An 18,887-nucleotide genomic window follows, 5' to 3' on the forward strand; every position below is an offset into this window, starting at 1 on the left:
GCTAACCCATGCTCGTGACAGGTGTTTTATCCCTGTGTAGATGTGCCTTATCAGGACAAGCATGGGAATATGAGCAGAATCAAACCAACTCAGACTTCCATGGAGATTGAGGTATCCCCAAGGATGCAGTGGGAGTATAGCAGCTTCTCCCAGCCCCACACGGCTGTCATTACAGTCTGACATGAGAGAGAAAACAATCAATGGCCGCAGACTCTACCACCTATCCCTCTGTTCATTTTCTCCACAACACTCTTCTAATGTGGAAAACATCTTGAACTTGGGGAAGTCACTATCATTTCTCCTTTAAATCCTTCCGGAGTAGCCTCTCCTGCTGTCCTGGCTCTGGAAACCTGCCAACTATTGCCAATTAAAATACACTTTAAAACAAAATGCAACACAAGTGTAAGCTCACTGAGGCATGGAAGTGGTCTTCCATTTCATCTACACAAACACCTAGCACCCTCACACAACACACAGAATTGTTAGAAGGAATTGCAAAGAAAATAACTGTTAGGAGGGAACTCACCATGCTTTCTGTACTGAGGTGGAAGAAATTTTGGCTCTGTCCACATCAGTGAACACACTGTTCTAGTTACATCAAGGGGTTGCTTTGGGATGGGGAGCTAACACTGATCAAACACATTGCTCATTTTCTGCTGTAGCCAGTGCCATGGTTTCCAGACAATTCCTAAGCTGAACAGCTAAAAATAAAAGGATCAGTTACCAATAGGAAACACAAAATGTAGCACTGTAGCAACATATTTGACCATTATGCTCTGCAGCCATCCATAAGAATTCACCTAAATATTTACATGACTCAGTTTAGATTCCAAGTATTTCAAGGCTTTCAAGCATTTGATTTTTTTTCCTGCTTAGCTCAAGTGGCTGAAGAACATTAGATTTTTAACCATCTCCACATATGGAGAGTTTCCACTAATCGAGAAAATGAAAATGATAGCAAGATGAGCAAGCCACAATGATACCTAAGACATGACACAAAGGATATTTTATGATAAATTTATTTAATTAAATTTAATTGACTGTTTTATTGTAGTTCATATCAGACTGCCAAAGTAAACTAAACATTTACATTCACTACAAAGTTCCTTCAAATTTTCAAAGCTAGTCCAAAAAAAACCCATGGAAGTGATAAGGGTTCCTTCCCTCCTTCAAACGTATTCTGGCTCCCACTGGTGAAAGTGGGAGTTACATTCCTGGACTGAAAAAAGAGAACGGAGCCCTTAGTTTCACAAATTGGCAAAAACCCTCCTTGTAGCAAGTTATATAAACATGGTTTAAAAGTTTTTTTTACAAAACCAATCTTCTGCTGGTGCAGAGAATAGATGTCCATTTTCATTGAAAGCTGCGGAAAGACAATCCAAAGACTGACCTTTGTAGCATGAAGATAGTGAGGCAAACAACAATACAGTACAGATGTATAAAAAAATCCACGTCCACTTGTCTGCTGTCATTGCAGATGGAATGGACTAGGTGGGCTAGTCATACTCCAAAGCTGATCTGCTTCACTTGAAGTCAATGAGTTGTCCACTGACCGTAAAGGAAGAAGAATCACTCACGCTATCCACTAATTAAATAAGCAATTATTCCCAAGTGTCTAGTGGGGGTGTGGGGCTGAAAAACAAGATAGAGATCCTTCAGCAAACCTCTACAGAGGTTTCTGGGAGGAAATCTCACCTAACTAGTGATCCTAAAGTAATTTCCTGATTTAACAAGCATTTTGATAATATATATATATATCTCTATATATCTATGATATGTTTCACTGGAATATTTGTCTTTAAAAAAATCATGAAGACCACTTCCTATTTGAGAATTATCCAAAAAAGGCCTTTTTTATACCATCTTTACTTTTATATCTACTTCTAATAAATCAGTGAAACAAGTCAGATGCTACAATTTAAACTTTCATCATACCTGAAAGAGAACATCTTTTTTTAAAAGTGAATTTTCAACATGAAAAGAGCTAAAAGTCACCGTTATAGTCCACTGCGTAATCTGTGTGAAATCGAGACCATTTGCATAGTTTCTAAACTGAAACTTTGAAAAAAAATAATTTATTGTAAGGAAGTGCTACACCTCCAATTAAACTACACAGCCTAAAATATTCTTTAAAGGTTCAACACCAGTATTGTCAGTTACTTTGTCTGAAAGCCTCCTGGAAAACTGTTTAGTTCAAACTGTTATAAATCAAAAGCCATTTTTTCCTTAATTTTGCCAATTTTTAATGAAAACATTTGAATTTCAATGTACAAAATTCTAATAAAACAGGTGATTTCTTTCAGCAAGATGGGTAAGAGTTGGGCCATTGTTATATTCCTCCTTCAACAGCAAAAGTCTTCCAATTCTCATTAATAGAAAAAATTCTTCTGATTTGACTGTTAGATGACAATCCAAAAATAAATAGTTATAAATACACTGAGAGTTCCTATTCCAAAATCACATAGGGAAAACACAAAATTGAAAATTTATTTATCACCATTTGTTTGCTTATAATGAGACATAGGTATATTATAGCAGAGTGATTCAAGAGGGAAATAAAACAAAGGTAGGGAATAAATTGGTCCAGTACTGACATTCGGGAAACATATCAGTTAGCATAATTCTGCAGTCAATGTATCCTTTAAATGACACTACTCAGTCAATCTGTATTTGCTTTAGGTATTTATAATGAAAGCAGTTTCCTTTGCATCTTTGCTGAAGATAGGTATAGTGGAGAAACTGTAACAGCCCCTCAGTATGCGTGTATGTATATATAATTATATACAGATAATCATGCATCCACACACACATCTGTTTATCAACACTGCAAGTGACAGGTCAGATCCATCATCATTCATCATTGGCAGCACTGGTTCCTCTCACTTGGCCTTGATTACGTAACTGTAGGAAAAACAAAAGATACAGTAAGTGCTTACAGCTACTCAAGCAAAATGAAACTCTAAAAATGCAGATTTTACTAATTCGTTAAGAAAAAAGGTTAGTGCAGCACAGTCAAACCTTCACCAGCATTAAGCTGGATAATCCTGTATCAGTTCAAATTCTCTAGGGAATCTTTTAGGTTAGAAACTAGTTTGTGACTGGAACAGCAACTGAGATATCAAACAGCAGAAAGGAATCACAAGTACAAAGCACACCCATACGCTGGATCTGTGAGATTTGAAGTCAGCTGCAGATACAGGGTCCACCATTAAAGGCATGTGAGAAAATACTCAAACTAAGAAATATCAATGTTAAGGTACTGGGTGTGAGCATGAAGGGTTGCACCTCTGAAGACATTCATCCCTGGCAGCAGCATTTTTAAGGATTTTTTTCCCTTGAACTGGTGTTCCCTCCATACACCCATTTCAAACCATAGTTTTTTAAAATTCAGCTCTATTATCTTTAACTGCAAAGAGGGTCTAACAGAGCAGCAAAATGTCACTTTGTTCAGGAAGCCCCTGCAGGCTTTAGCATTTAAATGCCCTGAAGGTCAAGCACAGGTCAGGAGACAAACTGTAGAGCCTGAACTTTGGGCTTTTGCACCAGACAAGCACAAAGTGTGATGTGACAGCTTGCTTTGCAACACGAATAACGCACCCTGCTGACTGAACTGACCATGTGCCCACAGCCCATCAGGATGCCAAATGCACACTGAAGGTGTCACATGAATCCCAGCCTTTGGGGTGCTATTCTTCTGTTGATTTGGTCAAAGCAGGGGAAGGAGGAAGAGTTCAGTGCCACGAAAAGCATCTGGAGACACCATTTTAGAATATCTGATCCAACAGTAATTCCCATCACCAGTAAAGATTCATCTTTTCCTCCCAGGAATTCACTTACACAGCTTGATTTTGCCTCTGAACCTACAGAGGATTCCTCTAGACGTCAGCAGCCACTGTGCCTCGAACGGAACCCTTCTTACGCATCTAAATGTAAAATAAAACTGTAAGCTACCAAATAAAGAACCTGTCACGAGGTTATTAGGAGAGAACTAAATTGCTCAGAGCCAATCCCAGATCCAGTGGAAGATTTGAGGCGGCTAGGAATGAGGGACACTTTGTAGGACAAGAAAGTCAGCCTGGTAAGGTACTGCTGCCATATGGAGATGCAGTCCCTCTGTTCCTAAGGGCCATCTGAGGACTGAATTGAACTGTTTGGAGCATACAGCACTTCCACTGCTGCTCAGGCCTGAGATGGACCACGGATTGGGCAGCTTCAAGCTGTTTCGTTCTTCTGCCAGACTAAACCCTCTCCATCAGTTGACCTGTTCAGAGGACAACTGATAGGGTTTAGTCTGGCAGAAGGCTCTGGGTGTCCACAGAGTCAGACATATAGAAGACAAAAATAGAGATAAGTACAGAAAATTGTGAACAGTATGTTAGGTAAGGCTAGAAGCCCACTGAATAGGGATGAGACGAGGCAGCCAGGAAGCAGCAAACAATGGACAGTAGAGGAAACAAAGACCAACAATAAAAACTGATCAAGACAAGGAACTGGAAAGGCAAAAAAAACCAGAACATAAAGGAGCAGAAAATCTAATGAAGTAAAGAAAAGTAACAGAAATGAAAAAGAGAAAAGATTCTAAAGAAATCAAATAGTAACAGAAAAGAGAACACAAAACTGCCAACTCAATTAAAAACAGGCCTTGTTTCCTGAAATTGTTTCTTGGGAATAACATGAAACTGCAGAAGTCAGTGAGTTCCAGGACTGTATCCCTGAAGAAGCTGTATACTGCTCAGGGGTGGAAGCGCAAGGACATTCCTATCATGCTGGGCATCCCAGCACTGAGTCTCTTTCCTGTTAGTGGTCCAGGCCCATAACAGTAAGAGCCAACCTTGAATTGTTTGAGATGTAGCAAAGTTACCATTTATCATAACATTTCAGCAAGTGGCTATTTAAGTGTGGCATATGGGGAGCAGAAATTCCTTTGGGACAAAATTAAAAGGAATGTTCAATTTCTACTGTGGATGGCACAATGAGTGTTTACACTTTATAGTTAGGTAATTCTCCATCACTAGGATACCTCTATCCCAAAAATCTTCTTGGAATGTATGTTTTAGAGATGCCTGAAGATACCTCTTATATTACTTTTTATGGCTTTTTCTTTAGTATTTCAAATAGCAGGACTCAACCTTTTCTACATGGATAGTCCAGCTACAAGACCACATTTCACCATTTTAAAGAGTCACCAGAGAACACATTTGAAAAAAGTGATTTCATAAGTTATGAGGAGCTTTCAATGTACTAAGTCTTGACACACAACTATCTGCTTAATTCTGCAAAGAATAAAAGGGGAAGTAGAAGTCAGCTTCCAGGACAGACACGATCCTTAAAACAAAGATGACGTTAAGAGTTATAGCCTGAAAACAAGAAAACTACACTTAACTTCAGTATGGCAGATAAGAGCGAATGTACAGCAAATACGTTAGGAATTAAAGTAGTTGCAAGTAGAATGCCAAAGTGTAAATAGTTACATAGCAGTGAACACAAACCGAAAAGTTACTGGTCACTTCTCTTCAGCCAATGTCCTTTTATTCCCTGTTAGAGGAAAATATTCACACGATAGCATGTACTTCTGGAAGTAAAAGGTCAGGGACCACATTTGCTTTATGTGAAACATTTGTGAATTTGAACATTTGATCTTTGAGATCACTTTTACAAAGTCAAAAAAGCAGTTGCCCATTCCCAAAGACAAGCATCAGCAGTGCATGCAGACACACAAAGAGGATGTTTTCCATAGTCTGAGGATTGTCCTACACATATCTGGGATGTGCATACCTTATACTATATTTCCCTCTTTCCCAGAGAAACTGGGTGATGTCTGGCTCATACTAGACCATAACAAGCATCCACCTCTATATTTGCATCTAGGCAGGAAGGGTCATAAGCAGTGGGAGATAATCCATCTTTATTCAAAAAAGTGTTGTGGGTTTGCCAAAGCAGCCCCTTCTTCTTTGGCTAGCTTGGAGAGGAAGGATATTTTGCACTTAGCTGTGTTAAAGCAGGTTATTTTCCCCTTGGCTTAAAAATTAGAAAATATGGGAAGACATTTAGAACCTGGAGTAAATAGACTGAATACATTTCTTCTACCCACTCCTACAGGGTAAGTAAATGGGGCAGTTAGCCCCTCATCTTGCAAATATACAGTTGAACATTGTCTGAGTAACCAGGCATAATGCTTCTGAGCCACCTTGATTGTGTTATTTTGCTAGGAAAAAAGCTTACTGCAGAGAGCCATTGTTGTGCAGAGTGTAGCCGTACTCATGTGGCCTTTGGAAACTGCCTCTGGAGCTTGGCTGATAATCTCTCCATACTTCATCCTGAAGGTGGTTGGGTTTGTTGCCATCTACAGGTCTAAGAGTAGGAAATTCCAGTGACCTTGTATTATACTACTGCTGTTCAGGGACAGCGAGGCATTTAAGACTGCTCAGAAATATAGCAGGTACTTAACTAGCAAAGGTAATCCAGGCAACACTCAATTGTGTGATCAGAAAAAAGTCTAGTGAACCTTCAGTCAATGTGACAGAATTGTCCACTCTGAAACCAATTATCTGTAGTATATTCAAAAACAGAAGGTGTTTTGATCCGACAGTACACATTTCTCAGTATCTGTGGCTACGGATAGTACTTGATATTCCATACAACATGACATGCAAGACTATGTGTCCATCCAGTCGTCTAAGAATCAAGTGTCTTGTAAGGGTGAGCAGAGTGAAGATTATCTGGCCTTTTCCTGCTAATCAGGGCCATTCTCAGGGACTCCTATGCTAAAATATAGATTCCTACAGCCTCCAGAGCATAGCCAATCCCAACCCATGGGTAAGGAGAATTTGGTGGGCTTGAGTTCATGGGGATGAGCAGAAGCATTTCTATTCCTCCTCTAAAAAACATTCCTACTCAATGCAAACAGCAATGCACAAGGCTGAGCTAGCTACACATTCCCAGAGATGGAGGAGTCAGAGGTAGCACTGGTATCAATACTAAATTAGTCTGCATCGCCCGAGCAACAAAATGTATTGGAGTACTACTAATATCAATATTGGGTCTGTAGTGAGAAAGCCAGACTGTTCCAGGATCTCTGTCAGCTTAAATGTGCTGAAGTCTTACACCTTTATTACTCTGCCTATCTGAACAGAACCAGAGTGCTTGGAAGTTCACTACACATCAAAGGAGTGCAGGGCAGTAAGGCAGTCAAGCAAGCACCTTACAAAGCTCAAAGTGAGGTTTGGGAGACGCTAAAAGATCTGAGTCTCAGAACTTACAAAGACAAACATTCACAGCAAGAGAATCACACCCTGAAAAATGACTTTGCAGCAGAAAGAACCTTTCCTATCTTGTTGTGTTCCTCAGCGTCAGAGAGAGGGAGAAAACTGAATGAAGCATGAGAAGCACTCACAGCATCCAAGACACAGAGGGAGGTAACACGCAGTTCTTGTTAATTTTCTAATATGAGATTTTTTCAGGGCTGGGTTTCTCAATGTCTATCACAATCATCAAGACAAGTCCAACTGACCTCATGTGACACAAACTTACTGCCAGACATGTCTGAAGGGGAAGACAACCAACCCAAATTACAACTCAAAAATTAAACACCACAAGACACTTACAATGCAGAAGTGAGGTGACAGCAACAAGGTTCAACTGACAAGAGATAAAAATGGAGCTGGGGGATGGTTTTGCATGAGGTATATAATACACATTTAAAGAGATGCTCAGTGCCAACATCTAAAACATGAAATGTTTACATTTAAACTACTCCTGGATCTTTACAGCACAGTACGCAGAAGCTCCAAGAGAGTAAGTCTATGAAAGAGATCCCATGAAGAAGAGCATAGCATTTTTTTAATCACCATTATCCCTGGCAGGATGGAGAAAAGCAAATAATGTAGCCTTTGTTTATAGCCCCAATTATCTCAGAGTGTATATTTAAAAGCAGCCCTCAAAGCATTCTTACCGCTTCCAGCTCTCGTTGGGTTTCATCCTCCATTCTCCTAATGTCTTCCATAGTCAGATCAATCCACTTGTCAATCCAACAAAACAGCTGGCGATGGAAGTTGGTAAATATCCTCTTTTCTTGCTTTAAGGAGGCAAAGCAGCCCATGATATATCAATAAATGTCTTAAGGAGAATTGTATTAAAATTTAAAGGCTATTGCAAGCTATAATGTCACACATTCTTTAATTCACAATGCTACTATTTGGCCTTCTCAGACTCCCAAGTTTGAGTTAAAGATTTCAACATCTTTTTTCTGGCTCTTCACGAGGAAAATGAAATGACTTAGTAATAACTAGTTGTTTTAAGTAAGAAGTTTGCCTATTTTGATACTTGAGAAGGGTGTGGACTCATTTTCCAAAATACATTTACTCTACTGACTTGGATTATAGACAGAATAAATATACTGTACCACAAAGGAACTAGGACACTCATGCACAAGCTATACAGGAACAGCATCCACTTAAAAAGCCCCAAACAACAAAACACAGCTTCTGTACAAGCTCAGTAATAAGAACATTTGTGGTAAAATAAAATGATAAAGAAAATGGCATTGGGAACTCACTAATTCATGCTTTTTTTGTAGCATTAAATCGAGGAATTACAAAATGAAACTTAACATCTACCAATGACACAGTTTAAAGCTGCACCACTACTTTTGTCAGTTTATGCTCTTATTACCTGAAAACTGTATTACATACAGTCCTCCAAATACTTATTCATGTGCTTAACTTTACTATCATGAATACTTCTGCTAAAGTCAATGGGCCTACTCACAGCAATCAAGTTAAGAGTTAAGTGGTTGCAAGTTAGGAACCTTAGAAGCCAATGGTTTGATTTGCTAAAGTGAATGTATCAGTGTCTTTACTAACATTTCATTTTAACAGAAGAAAAAATTCCCAACTTTTCACTTTTTTTTTTAAACTATGCCACAGTGTATTTAATAACCAGCTCTTACCTTCTGGATAAAGTTTTCTACTTTGTTCTGCAGTCCCCACCATTTAAATTTGATAGTCACCAACTTGTAAGCACACATTTTAGGACAGTCTTCATCTGCTGCTAGCTCTTTCTGTTTGTGGAGAATTGGAAGAAAAAACCCATTATCTTCATTTAATGCTAGTGTTTGAATAAAAACTTGTTGGCATGGAAATTTATAAAGGCAAATCAAACAAACTTCAGATGTATCAATCCATTTAGTAGTATTATTTCAAATCCCCATTTTAAATGCTTAGGTAACGGTTATATAGCACTTGGAACATGCAGCATGCCACAGATTAATAAAATATTGTCAGGTTATAAGACATTTTAAAAACATATTTACCTCTGTTACCATTGTCACAACACACACATGACAACGGATTCTGAAATAATTTACAATTACATTTCCTTGTCATGAGTTATGCTAACAGCTTACTTTTTAGTTTTCCAGCTTGGACAATGAAAACAGATTACTGTAGTGGGTATTGTTTTGGCTGAAGTCAATATTAAATCATTTGCCCTTTTGGTTCTTTAGTAGTATAACAATTCTAGTGGGTTAGACACTACAAGGGAGTATTTGTTGAAAATACTTTCACTCACCTGAAGAAAGATTCATGTAAGTGTTTTTATTGGTTTTGTAGCAGCTTATTTTTCCACACATTTGACCTGACAATGTCCCATTAAACATTAACCTCCATTTGACGTGTGGAACACTGAATTTATGCTTGAAACCCCAGTTAGATTCTCCAAATTTTGTAACACAAAAATCCATCGAAAACAGCATAAAGCCCAAGAACCAAGGCAATTTTGCAGAAGACTTGTTAGAATACTGGTATCTCACACCTATTGTGCCTACACTATGCAGTAGACAGATATGAGTCATACCCTCCTTTTCCTAGGAATCAGTACTAGAGTCAGTGTCCCATTACTTTATATGCTCTGTATGTGTTGTTTGCATTTGAATACTCATACCTTTGGCTGCAGGAGCAAAGCAGACAGGGGCACGCCAAACTCCTTCATGGCCAGCAATACTGGCAAGTAGCTATTAGCTTTACTGAGACCTCATCTCACGGGGATGGCAGAAAGAGGTTCAAACTCATGGATATGGGGAAAGTGAGGCCCTGCAGGGGACTGAACTGGAGCAGAGTGAAGAGCGCCACACCATCACCTGTTCTCCCAGCAGCAAGCCATGTAGCCGTTGGGAGTCTGCAGTCAGTGAGAGCAGCTGGATGGAGGCAGTATATCCCCTAACAGTCTCTGTGGGGAGCACCTCTGATGAACAACTCCTGCACTCAGCTTACTTGTTCTCACTGAGGAGCCTGGACTAGACAAACTGAAGACTTTACACTAAGTTGTTCCATGAGCGGGCAGGAAAGTTGCAACATTTCTGAAGGTGCTAGCCCATCACTTGTTAAACTGCCATCAAAACAATTTAGCCAATTAGCACACTTTCAAAATGAAAATATAAGGGACAACGCTGTAACATTCTTTACAGAAGCAGAAAACTCTTTTTCAAGAAAGTGGGAGTGAGTCTGTTGGAAAGAGACAAGACAAACTGTCCTATAACCATAACTGAAAAGCTATTATTGGGACTTAACAGTATCTGCCTCCTGCAATGCTGGTTACATCAAAATGTAAGCAAGTGGTTGGTGGTGACAAATAGGCCCATTCATTTTCTTCCTCCAACACACAAACAATTTTGTATTTTTTAACATTACACAGTGATTCAGGAGAAATTTTGGGGTCAGGCTAATTACAGATAAATCCTGCTTTCAAGTGTAAAACACTGCACTGACATGGCCAAGATTCCAGCTTTAAGCTGTAAACACCTCAAGGAAAAGGAGGTGCATACTATTTAAAAAAGTTAAAAGATGAGGAAAGACCTCCCTTGGTCTCATAGGTATAGCCATCCAAGACCAAAGCAAAGCAATTTGTGAGGTTTTATTTTGTAGCAGTTTATTAAGTAACAAAAGCATTACACTGCATCATAAAATATCAATTACTTAACAAGGCCTGATTAGAAGAGAGTTTCAAGCACAAGCTTTCTTTTCCACAGGATTAGTCTGCATAGTCTGCATGCGGTTTTCTTTTTACTTGCCTAACAATGAAACTCTGGATTTTGAATTTACACATCTGACAGCAATTCTGTGGTGAAACAAAATTCGTTTTTTTTTAAATCTGAAGTTATAGGTGACTGGTATTACCCAGGAAGAAAAAAAATTCAAGATTTGGGATATATAAAAATAGTCACATTTCTACTAGGGATGTAATAGGATAATTGTTTACACGGGGCAGGAGACAGGTCCCTGAAAGCTGGCAGGAGCCGGGAGCCAGAGATGTAACTGCTGTAAAATTTCAGCGGTTACATGGTAACTCAACCACCCGCTTTTTAACATTCCTAATTTCTACTGAAATCTTTGAGTATCAATCATGCTTGACAAATACTGCTTATGCTTTTAATTACAATTTAATTAAAATATTGCAGTTTAGAACTATATGAATATTCCCTGTGGGCCAGATGTGCTGTTGCTGTTCCTTAAAAAACCCACAAACCTACTATGGCACTGACTATCAGCCCTTAGAGCATATCTACACTGGGCAGTTATTTTGAAATAACTCTCCTTATTTTGAAATAAGGTGAGCATCCACACAGCGAGCCAAATTATTTCAAAATAACGGGTTTTCTTATGTTCTTATGTTTGTTATTACAAAATAATAACCCCTGCTTCTGATGAGGAATAACACCTATTTCAAACTTGTTATTTCGGAAGTTATTATTTTGAAACAATCTCATAGTGTAGACATAGCCCCAGACACAACAGGATGGAAGGCTATGAAGACAATTCCCTTCTCACACAAGAGATGGTCTCTCCTTACGAAGAGTAAGGGGCTGAAGTGAGGAAGCTCTCTCTGCTACCTGCAGTGGGGACAGAAGATAATCTTCTTCACCACTGTCACAGCTCAAAACTACAAGAGTGCGGAACAAAAAAATAAATACATTCACAAGGACTCTTTACATTACCTCTTGATCCCAGAAATGTCAGTCAGGCCCTTAAATAAAAAGCTGCTAATGTACTTGAAACCACTCAGCTGGATGGCCTGCAACTGCAAACCCAAAGCATTCAGCTTCTTTAAGACTGAATAAAAGCCTGTGGGACTGCTGTGCGTCCTGCCACCTCACCCTCACTCTGTTCCTAGAGCTTGCTGTCACTGGAGGCACAGAAATATATATTTTTTTTAAACCAACATACCTACTACTATCATACAACTTACACTGACTCCTTTAAGGAAGTGGTGGGCCACGTGCAGGTCACTGGGGCCCCATTCGTCACCCGCAGGCTTCCTGTCACCCCCTCCCATCTACGTGCCTCTTGCGCACCAGGGCACTGGAGTCCCGCACTGCCTTCTCCTTACCCTCCCTCCTGGCACTTTTGGAGTTTTGCGAATCCGCTGACTAGAGCTGCATCTTACTCTTCCACCTCCCTCCAAGAGTTGGAATGCCACAATCAGCTGTTCTGAAAAATATGACTATCACAAAACTGGGTATTTTATTGGGTTATTCCTTACTACTAAGCACTTAGAAGTGCCTCCAGAGTATTTAACATACATTTTATTTTTGTTGGGTTCCTTAGATTTCATATGTCTAAATTTAAATGTAATCCAAGAGGCTACATTATGTTTTTAATTTTACAATGCATATTAAGTTACTCTGTGGTATGCAGAAGGGGCCCCAGGGAAAGTAATGTATATTTGGGTTATATAACTTGTAGAACAGCAAGCAATCAGTATATGAAGCTCACAAGTTCTCATTTATTTTATCTATGGCCAATACAGGAGTAGGACTTTTAAAATGTGCAATGCCAAAATAGGCTAAAATTAATTTTTGAAACATTTTTAATATATAGCTCACTTCTTGCAGACAGTTTTTCTGCTAAACTTTTTCTAGGTATGTAAAATATAGGGCACACTAGAGCTAAATTTACTACACCAGTTTCTCACTAGCACTCTGGTATCAGTAAGTTAAGTGGAAATAAGTGTATACAGAACTGATTCATATGTTCTGTTTATGAAGAGAAGACTTAAAATCCAACTTTATGTGCTGAAACTGCAACAAGCTTAAACCCAGGCACCATTAGGAGAGGGGGAGTTAGAGAAGTAGCCAGTCTCCAGCACTCAAAAATCAGAACCTAAATCATGAGTTTGGCTTAAAATAATGACATTTTAAAAAATAATAAATGTTGAGTTATTTTGCCTTCTGAGTTGACTCCCTATAGTTTTCAAGTTTCTATGCAACTGTGAGGGCTAGTGGGTTACTTTTTAGAAGCTGAAGCTTTATGGAATAAACCAAATATTGTAGGACTCAAAATGAAGTAATGATGTGGAACTACTAGAGTTTATGTTTCCAGAAGACAGAAGTACAGAGAAAACACTGGAACAAGAATGCAGAGGGAGGGAGAGATCTATTTCTCCCAGTTTGATCAAGGTGAAGTGTTTGAGTTACTTTGTTCAGAACAAACAACCTTAAAGACTAACAAATTTATCAGGGCATAAACTTCTGCAGCTCACTTCATCTAATTCTTTCTGATTCTGTCATCTGACTCTTTCACTTCATATACCTGACAAAGTGAGCTGCCCTAATAAATTTGTTAGTCTTAAAGGCAATGGTGGGCAAGAGTCTCTCCGCGGCCAGATTCAGCCTTCCAGGCCACATGAACCAGTCCATAGCCACCCTTCCGCTCCCCTGCCCTTTGGACAATCGAGACATGGGGAAGTGGGAGCACACGAAGACTCATTCCATCCTGCAAAGGGAATAGAATCATAAAACACTAGAACTTGAAGGGACCTCGAGAGATCATCAAGTCCAGTCTCCTGTCCTCATGGCAGGACCAAACACCATCTCTGACAGGTGTCTGTCCAACCTGCTCTGAAATATCTCCAGTGATGGAGATTCTACAACCCCCGTAGGAAATTTATTCCAGTGTTTAAACACCCTGACAATAAGAGTTTTTCTTAAGGTCCAACCTAAACCTCCCTTACTGCAGTTTAAGCCCATTGCTTTTAGTCCTATCCTCAGAGGTCAAGAACAACTATTTTTCCTCTCCTCGTCGTAACACCCTTTTAGTTACTTGAAAACCGCTATCATATCCCCTCTGAGTCTTCTCTTTTCCAAACTAAACAAGCCCAATTCTTTTATTCTTCCTTCATAGTCATGTTCTCTTACCTTTCATCATTCTTGATGCTCTTCTCCGGACCTTTTCTATTTTCTCCATATCTTTCTTGAAATGTGGCGCCCAAAACAGGACACAACACTCTAACTGAGGCCTAATCAGTGCTGAGTAGAGCAGAAGAATGACTTCTCCTGTCTTACTCACAAGACTCTTGTTAATGCATCCGAGAATCAGTGTTGTCAAAAAAAGCAAACATATCACACTATTGACTCATTTAGCTTGTGGTCCACTATGACCCCTAAAATCCTTTCGGCAGTGCTCCTGCCTAGACTATCACTTCCCATTCTGTATGTGTGAAATGGATTGTTCCTTCCTAAGTGGAGTACTTTACATTTGTCCTTATTAAACTTCATCCTATTGACCTCAGGCCATTTCTACAGTTTGTCCAGATCATTCTGAATTTTGACCGTGTGCCCCCAAAACTCTTGCAACCCTTCCCAGCTGGGCAACATCTGCAAACTTAATAATCATACCCTCTATGCCATTATATAAATTGTTGAAGAAGATATTGAACAGAACCTGTCGCAAAACAGACTGTATGTGGAACTCCACTAGTTATGCCCTTCCAGTAGGACTGTGAACGATTAATAACTACTCTGAGAATGGTTGTCCAGCCAGTTATGCAACCACCTTATAGAAACCCCATCTAGGTTATATTTCCCTAGTTTATTGATAAGAAGGTCATGCAAGACCATGTAAAATGCCTTACAGACCGTGTCCACCACTTAAACTTTGATCAGGGCAGGAAAAAATTCCATCTTAATAGGTCACCAATAAACATTCAGGACATAAGGGAACACATGAGATTCTGACATATCCATCTTGCCCACATCTAGAGTGCACTAATTCTCAGAAATTATGATGGCCAACTTGTGGCTTTGTATAGAGACCGGCACTTTGAAAGCAACAAGGAATTTAACTGGCAAACAAACATGGCTGAGACATTACAAAGCATTGGATAATCAAAAGGAAGGCCATAGTCTGTTAGCTCAAGGTGCAAGTCTGCTGTTAAATATATTGAGGCAATTTGGAAGCACTGGAACAGCACAAAGTCTGGAAGGGTTCTAAAGCTATGGATCACTGACAGTCAGACCCTTTTCCTTCCCAGATCACATTGCTTAGACGCAGAACATGGCTCAAGCAAGTTATCCCCTCCATCGCTCCCAGGCACCACAATGGGCAGGAAACCCCCACTTCCTCAACAAGGGAGGAAGAAAACTCCGCCCAGGTCAGGCCTTCTAGTCTCAGAGATCAAAAGATGTGCCAACAGTCCATCCCCATCATGGTATAATAGCCTTTTCTTGCTGTACCTCAATGGGTAGAGATGTTACAGAACTAACCCTTGGTATACATGCTTTAGGCAGATCTACACTACCTACCAAATTGGCAAGCAACTACCGATCCAACAATGGTTGATTTATCCCCTCTAGTACAGAAGTAGTACATTGACCACCATGCCATGCTGCATTCCATTTCCCACCAATTGCTATACTCCATCAGAATGAGAAGCATAGGTGGAGTTGACAGGAAAGTGCTAGCTGTCGACTTACAGCAATTAGTAGAACTAAGTATGTCAACTACAGCTATGTTATTCATGTAGCTGACATTGCTTAACAGATCAATGGCTCACTGTAGTGAAGACTAGGCTTTAGGATACAACCTTTAATTACATGATCACATACAATTTTTCCACAGTACCACTGTTTCAACATGCAAATATAGGATGAACAAAGGGACAAGAACTAAAGGTTGTGTAAACAACTATAAATCTGCAATTACTTAACTTCCAAGTGTTTGACTTTGCAACTTCAATCTTTTAATGTGCTTTTGTATGTAATATAAATACTCTGATTATATATATTGTTCTCTAATAATTGGTGAAGCTCTATAAACCAGGTCCCTTCTGTCGTTGAAGGAATGGCACTTTTGATGCAAAATATAACATTGGTTACCATTCTGAAGAGAGAAAACGTGAAATCCACATAACAGAACTTTTTAACTGGTGCATACCTAGATAATCATGGTAAGGAAACTATTATAAATCATGTTCTCTTTTAGAGAGACAAGGGAGTGAGGCAATGTGTTTTACTGGACCAACTTCTGTTGGTGAGACACAAAAGCTTTTGAGCAACGCAGAACTCTTCTGCAGTTCTGGAGAAAGTACTTAGGTTCTCCTGACTTCCATGACTTTTCAGCCTATGTTGGCATAACTTATGGCACTCAGAGGCAGGAAAAAAAAACAACACACCTGAGTGACATAAGTTACCCCTATCACAGTGCGTGTGTGCACAGCGCTGGTTCGCTGGAGAGCTTCTGCTGCACGTGGAGGTGGTTTTATTATACTGTGGAGAGAACACTGTTGGAATATAGCGTATTCACCAGAGGTCCTGCAGAAGCACAGCTATCTTAGTACAGCTATGCTGTTGCTGCACTGTTCCTATAGACATGGCCTCCAAGTGTCAGCTAAATACAGGAAAAAAATGTTAATCAAAAGCAAATAATGGTGTCCTGTTGGGTCCAGGAAGTTGATACTAGTATGGTAATTTTCTAGACTGGAGTTTAATGTATAGATGGTGGTATATGGATTATGGTAGAAATCTGAGGGAGTTTAAGGTTGTCTGCGGAGAGGATGTAAATACATTGATGTAGCTCAGGTATACCATTGGATTTATGGTGCATTTGTTTAGAAATAATTCTTCTGGATGGCCCATACGGTCAAGAAAAAAACATGTTAGAAGAGGATTACTGTAAATATATTGTGGCCCAGTGTTGTTCCATTATTTTTTAGTATAAATGCACTAAGACTAGCTGATTAAAATGCTAGGCATTTACTGCAGTAACACTTAAATAAAATACATGACACCTGTAAAGAAAGAGTTTTAACGTTCAAACCAGTGGCTCCTGATGAGAAAGACATTTTTGCTCAATATGTTTTAAACAATCTACAGTTAAAAAAAGAACGTAAAGAAAAACCTCCAGAGAAAGCACTGAATAAATCCTTTTTCCCTTGATGCCCCTGACTTCAAAGGTAGGATGGATTAATCAATCATTTAATGTTCAACATGAAGCCAACTATCAATTCGCAAGATTTCATTTCATGTTTTTCACAAGTTATTTACATTAAGTTCATGAAAATATCTGCAAACTGGCCATTACAACAAAATATCCATATTTTATTTCAATTAATATTTCATCATTTAAGAAGCTTAATATATCCAAACTGTCTTAGTGTAAAGCCAAAGCCTGCTACTGCAAAAATGATTCACATAGGGATACTGGTATCAGTGTGCCTTTGAACATTATGAACAAACTTTGGGATTCTTTTTCATGCCATCAGTAATACTGAACTTGATACTAGTATGGTAATTTTCTAGACTGGAGTTTAATGTATGGATGGTGGTATATGGATTGTGGTAGAAATCTGAGGGAGTTTAAGGAGTTGCACACTTGTTTAAAAACAGCTGATGTAGTTGGACTAGTAAATACAATTAAATCTAATGTCCAGATAATTTATCATAAGAGATGGGCCACAGGCATTCTTTGTGGAAATGGAGGCAGGAAATACTGCTCCAAACTAATAGCAGTACATCAGAATTATAATTTCTCTACTTTTCTCTGTGTTTCCCTAGGACACTGAACACTACAGAGTACTGGAAAGCGTGCATGCACGCATGCACACGGATTTCTCCCACTCTGGTTTTTCTATAGTGCCTTTTATTGTAGAATCTGAGCACTGAAAGGGATGATTAGATTTGCATGCTGAGCTCCAAAAGGAGTCTGATTTTTGACCATTTCCTAGAGCCTGGTTAAACTAGATTATACACACATTTGTTATCACGGGAAACTTCTGCAAAAATAGGCCTTGCTGCATGCGCAAAAAAAAAAAAAATCAATCAGCCCTTAGGCTCAATTTACTCTTCTCTGGTATGTGATTCTACCAGTTTTGTCAGTGAATGGAAAATGCCTTCACCAACACTGTTTTTCTTCCTTTGCCTGGAAGCAGGGAAGTTACTTTGTACAGTAAACTTCCGATAATCTGGCACCTTTAGGACCCAGGGGGTGCTGGATTATCAGATATGCCGGACTATCGGAAGGGGGGGCTATGAGGGGTCTGGGGTGGGGTAAGGATGGGGGCGGTGTCCGTGCTGCGGGACCAACCTGGCAGCACCCCAGCTGCTCTGCCCCGGGCGTCCCCAAGTCAGCTGCTCCTGAAACTGACCAGCGGCTGACTCAGGGAAGCCCGGGGCAGAGCAGCTCCAATTGTCCAGCTGCCTGGAGCACTTCCGGGTTCCAGGTGCCGGACTAGCAGGAGTGCTGGACCACTGGATGCTGGACAACTGGAGTTTTACTGTACATTGCTGATTTACTAAAAGGCACCTTATTCCCTGGACTTTACTGAGGCTATAGAGAAATTAAGTTGATTTTGCAACTAATTTTGGGTGATGCACCAACTTCTCCTGTGCAAATACAAGTCACTAACTGGCCACGAACACCTATCCACATTCATGATTCGTGGCAGTGGAAAGTCTTTGCTGCCAAGTTACACATTTCAACCACAATAGCTTGATGTTTTGAAGTCTCATTTTTTTCCTCCTGGGCAACAGCTAGTAACCAGTGTTAGTATTTTGTCCCACAAAATGGGGTACCAAGCATCAACTGCTGAAATCCCTCTCCTGTGAAGTCCACTATACA

At 39.6% G+C, this 18,887-nt stretch overlaps 1 protein-coding gene across 1 annotated transcript in view; it reads right to left on the reverse strand.

Moving 5' to 3' along the window:
• Positions 1-1,003: 1,003 nt before the first annotated feature.
• The window catches only part of PITPNB (phosphatidylinositol transfer protein beta), a 79,034-nt gene continuing 61,150 nt past the window's right edge, over positions 1,004-18,887 (reverse strand). Inside the window, exons 9-12 of the mRNA XM_075898908.1 lie at positions 8,948-9,058; positions 7,952-8,074; positions 3,838-3,923; positions 1,004-2,901 (exon numbers count right to left, since the gene is read on the reverse strand). Coding sequence (XP_075755023.1) covers positions 3,876-3,923; positions 7,952-8,074; positions 8,948-9,058 — 282 coding nt within the window. The 3' untranslated portion in view covers positions 1,004-2,901; positions 3,838-3,875. The remainder of the gene's footprint in view (positions 2,902-3,837; positions 3,924-7,951; positions 8,075-8,947; positions 9,059-18,887) is intronic.

The sequence above is a fragment of the Pelodiscus sinensis genome, chromosome 15 (assembly GCF_049634645.1).
Source record: "Pelodiscus sinensis isolate JC-2024 chromosome 15, ASM4963464v1, whole genome shotgun sequence".
NCBI lineage: Eukaryota > Metazoa > Chordata > Testudines > Trionychidae > Pelodiscus > Pelodiscus sinensis.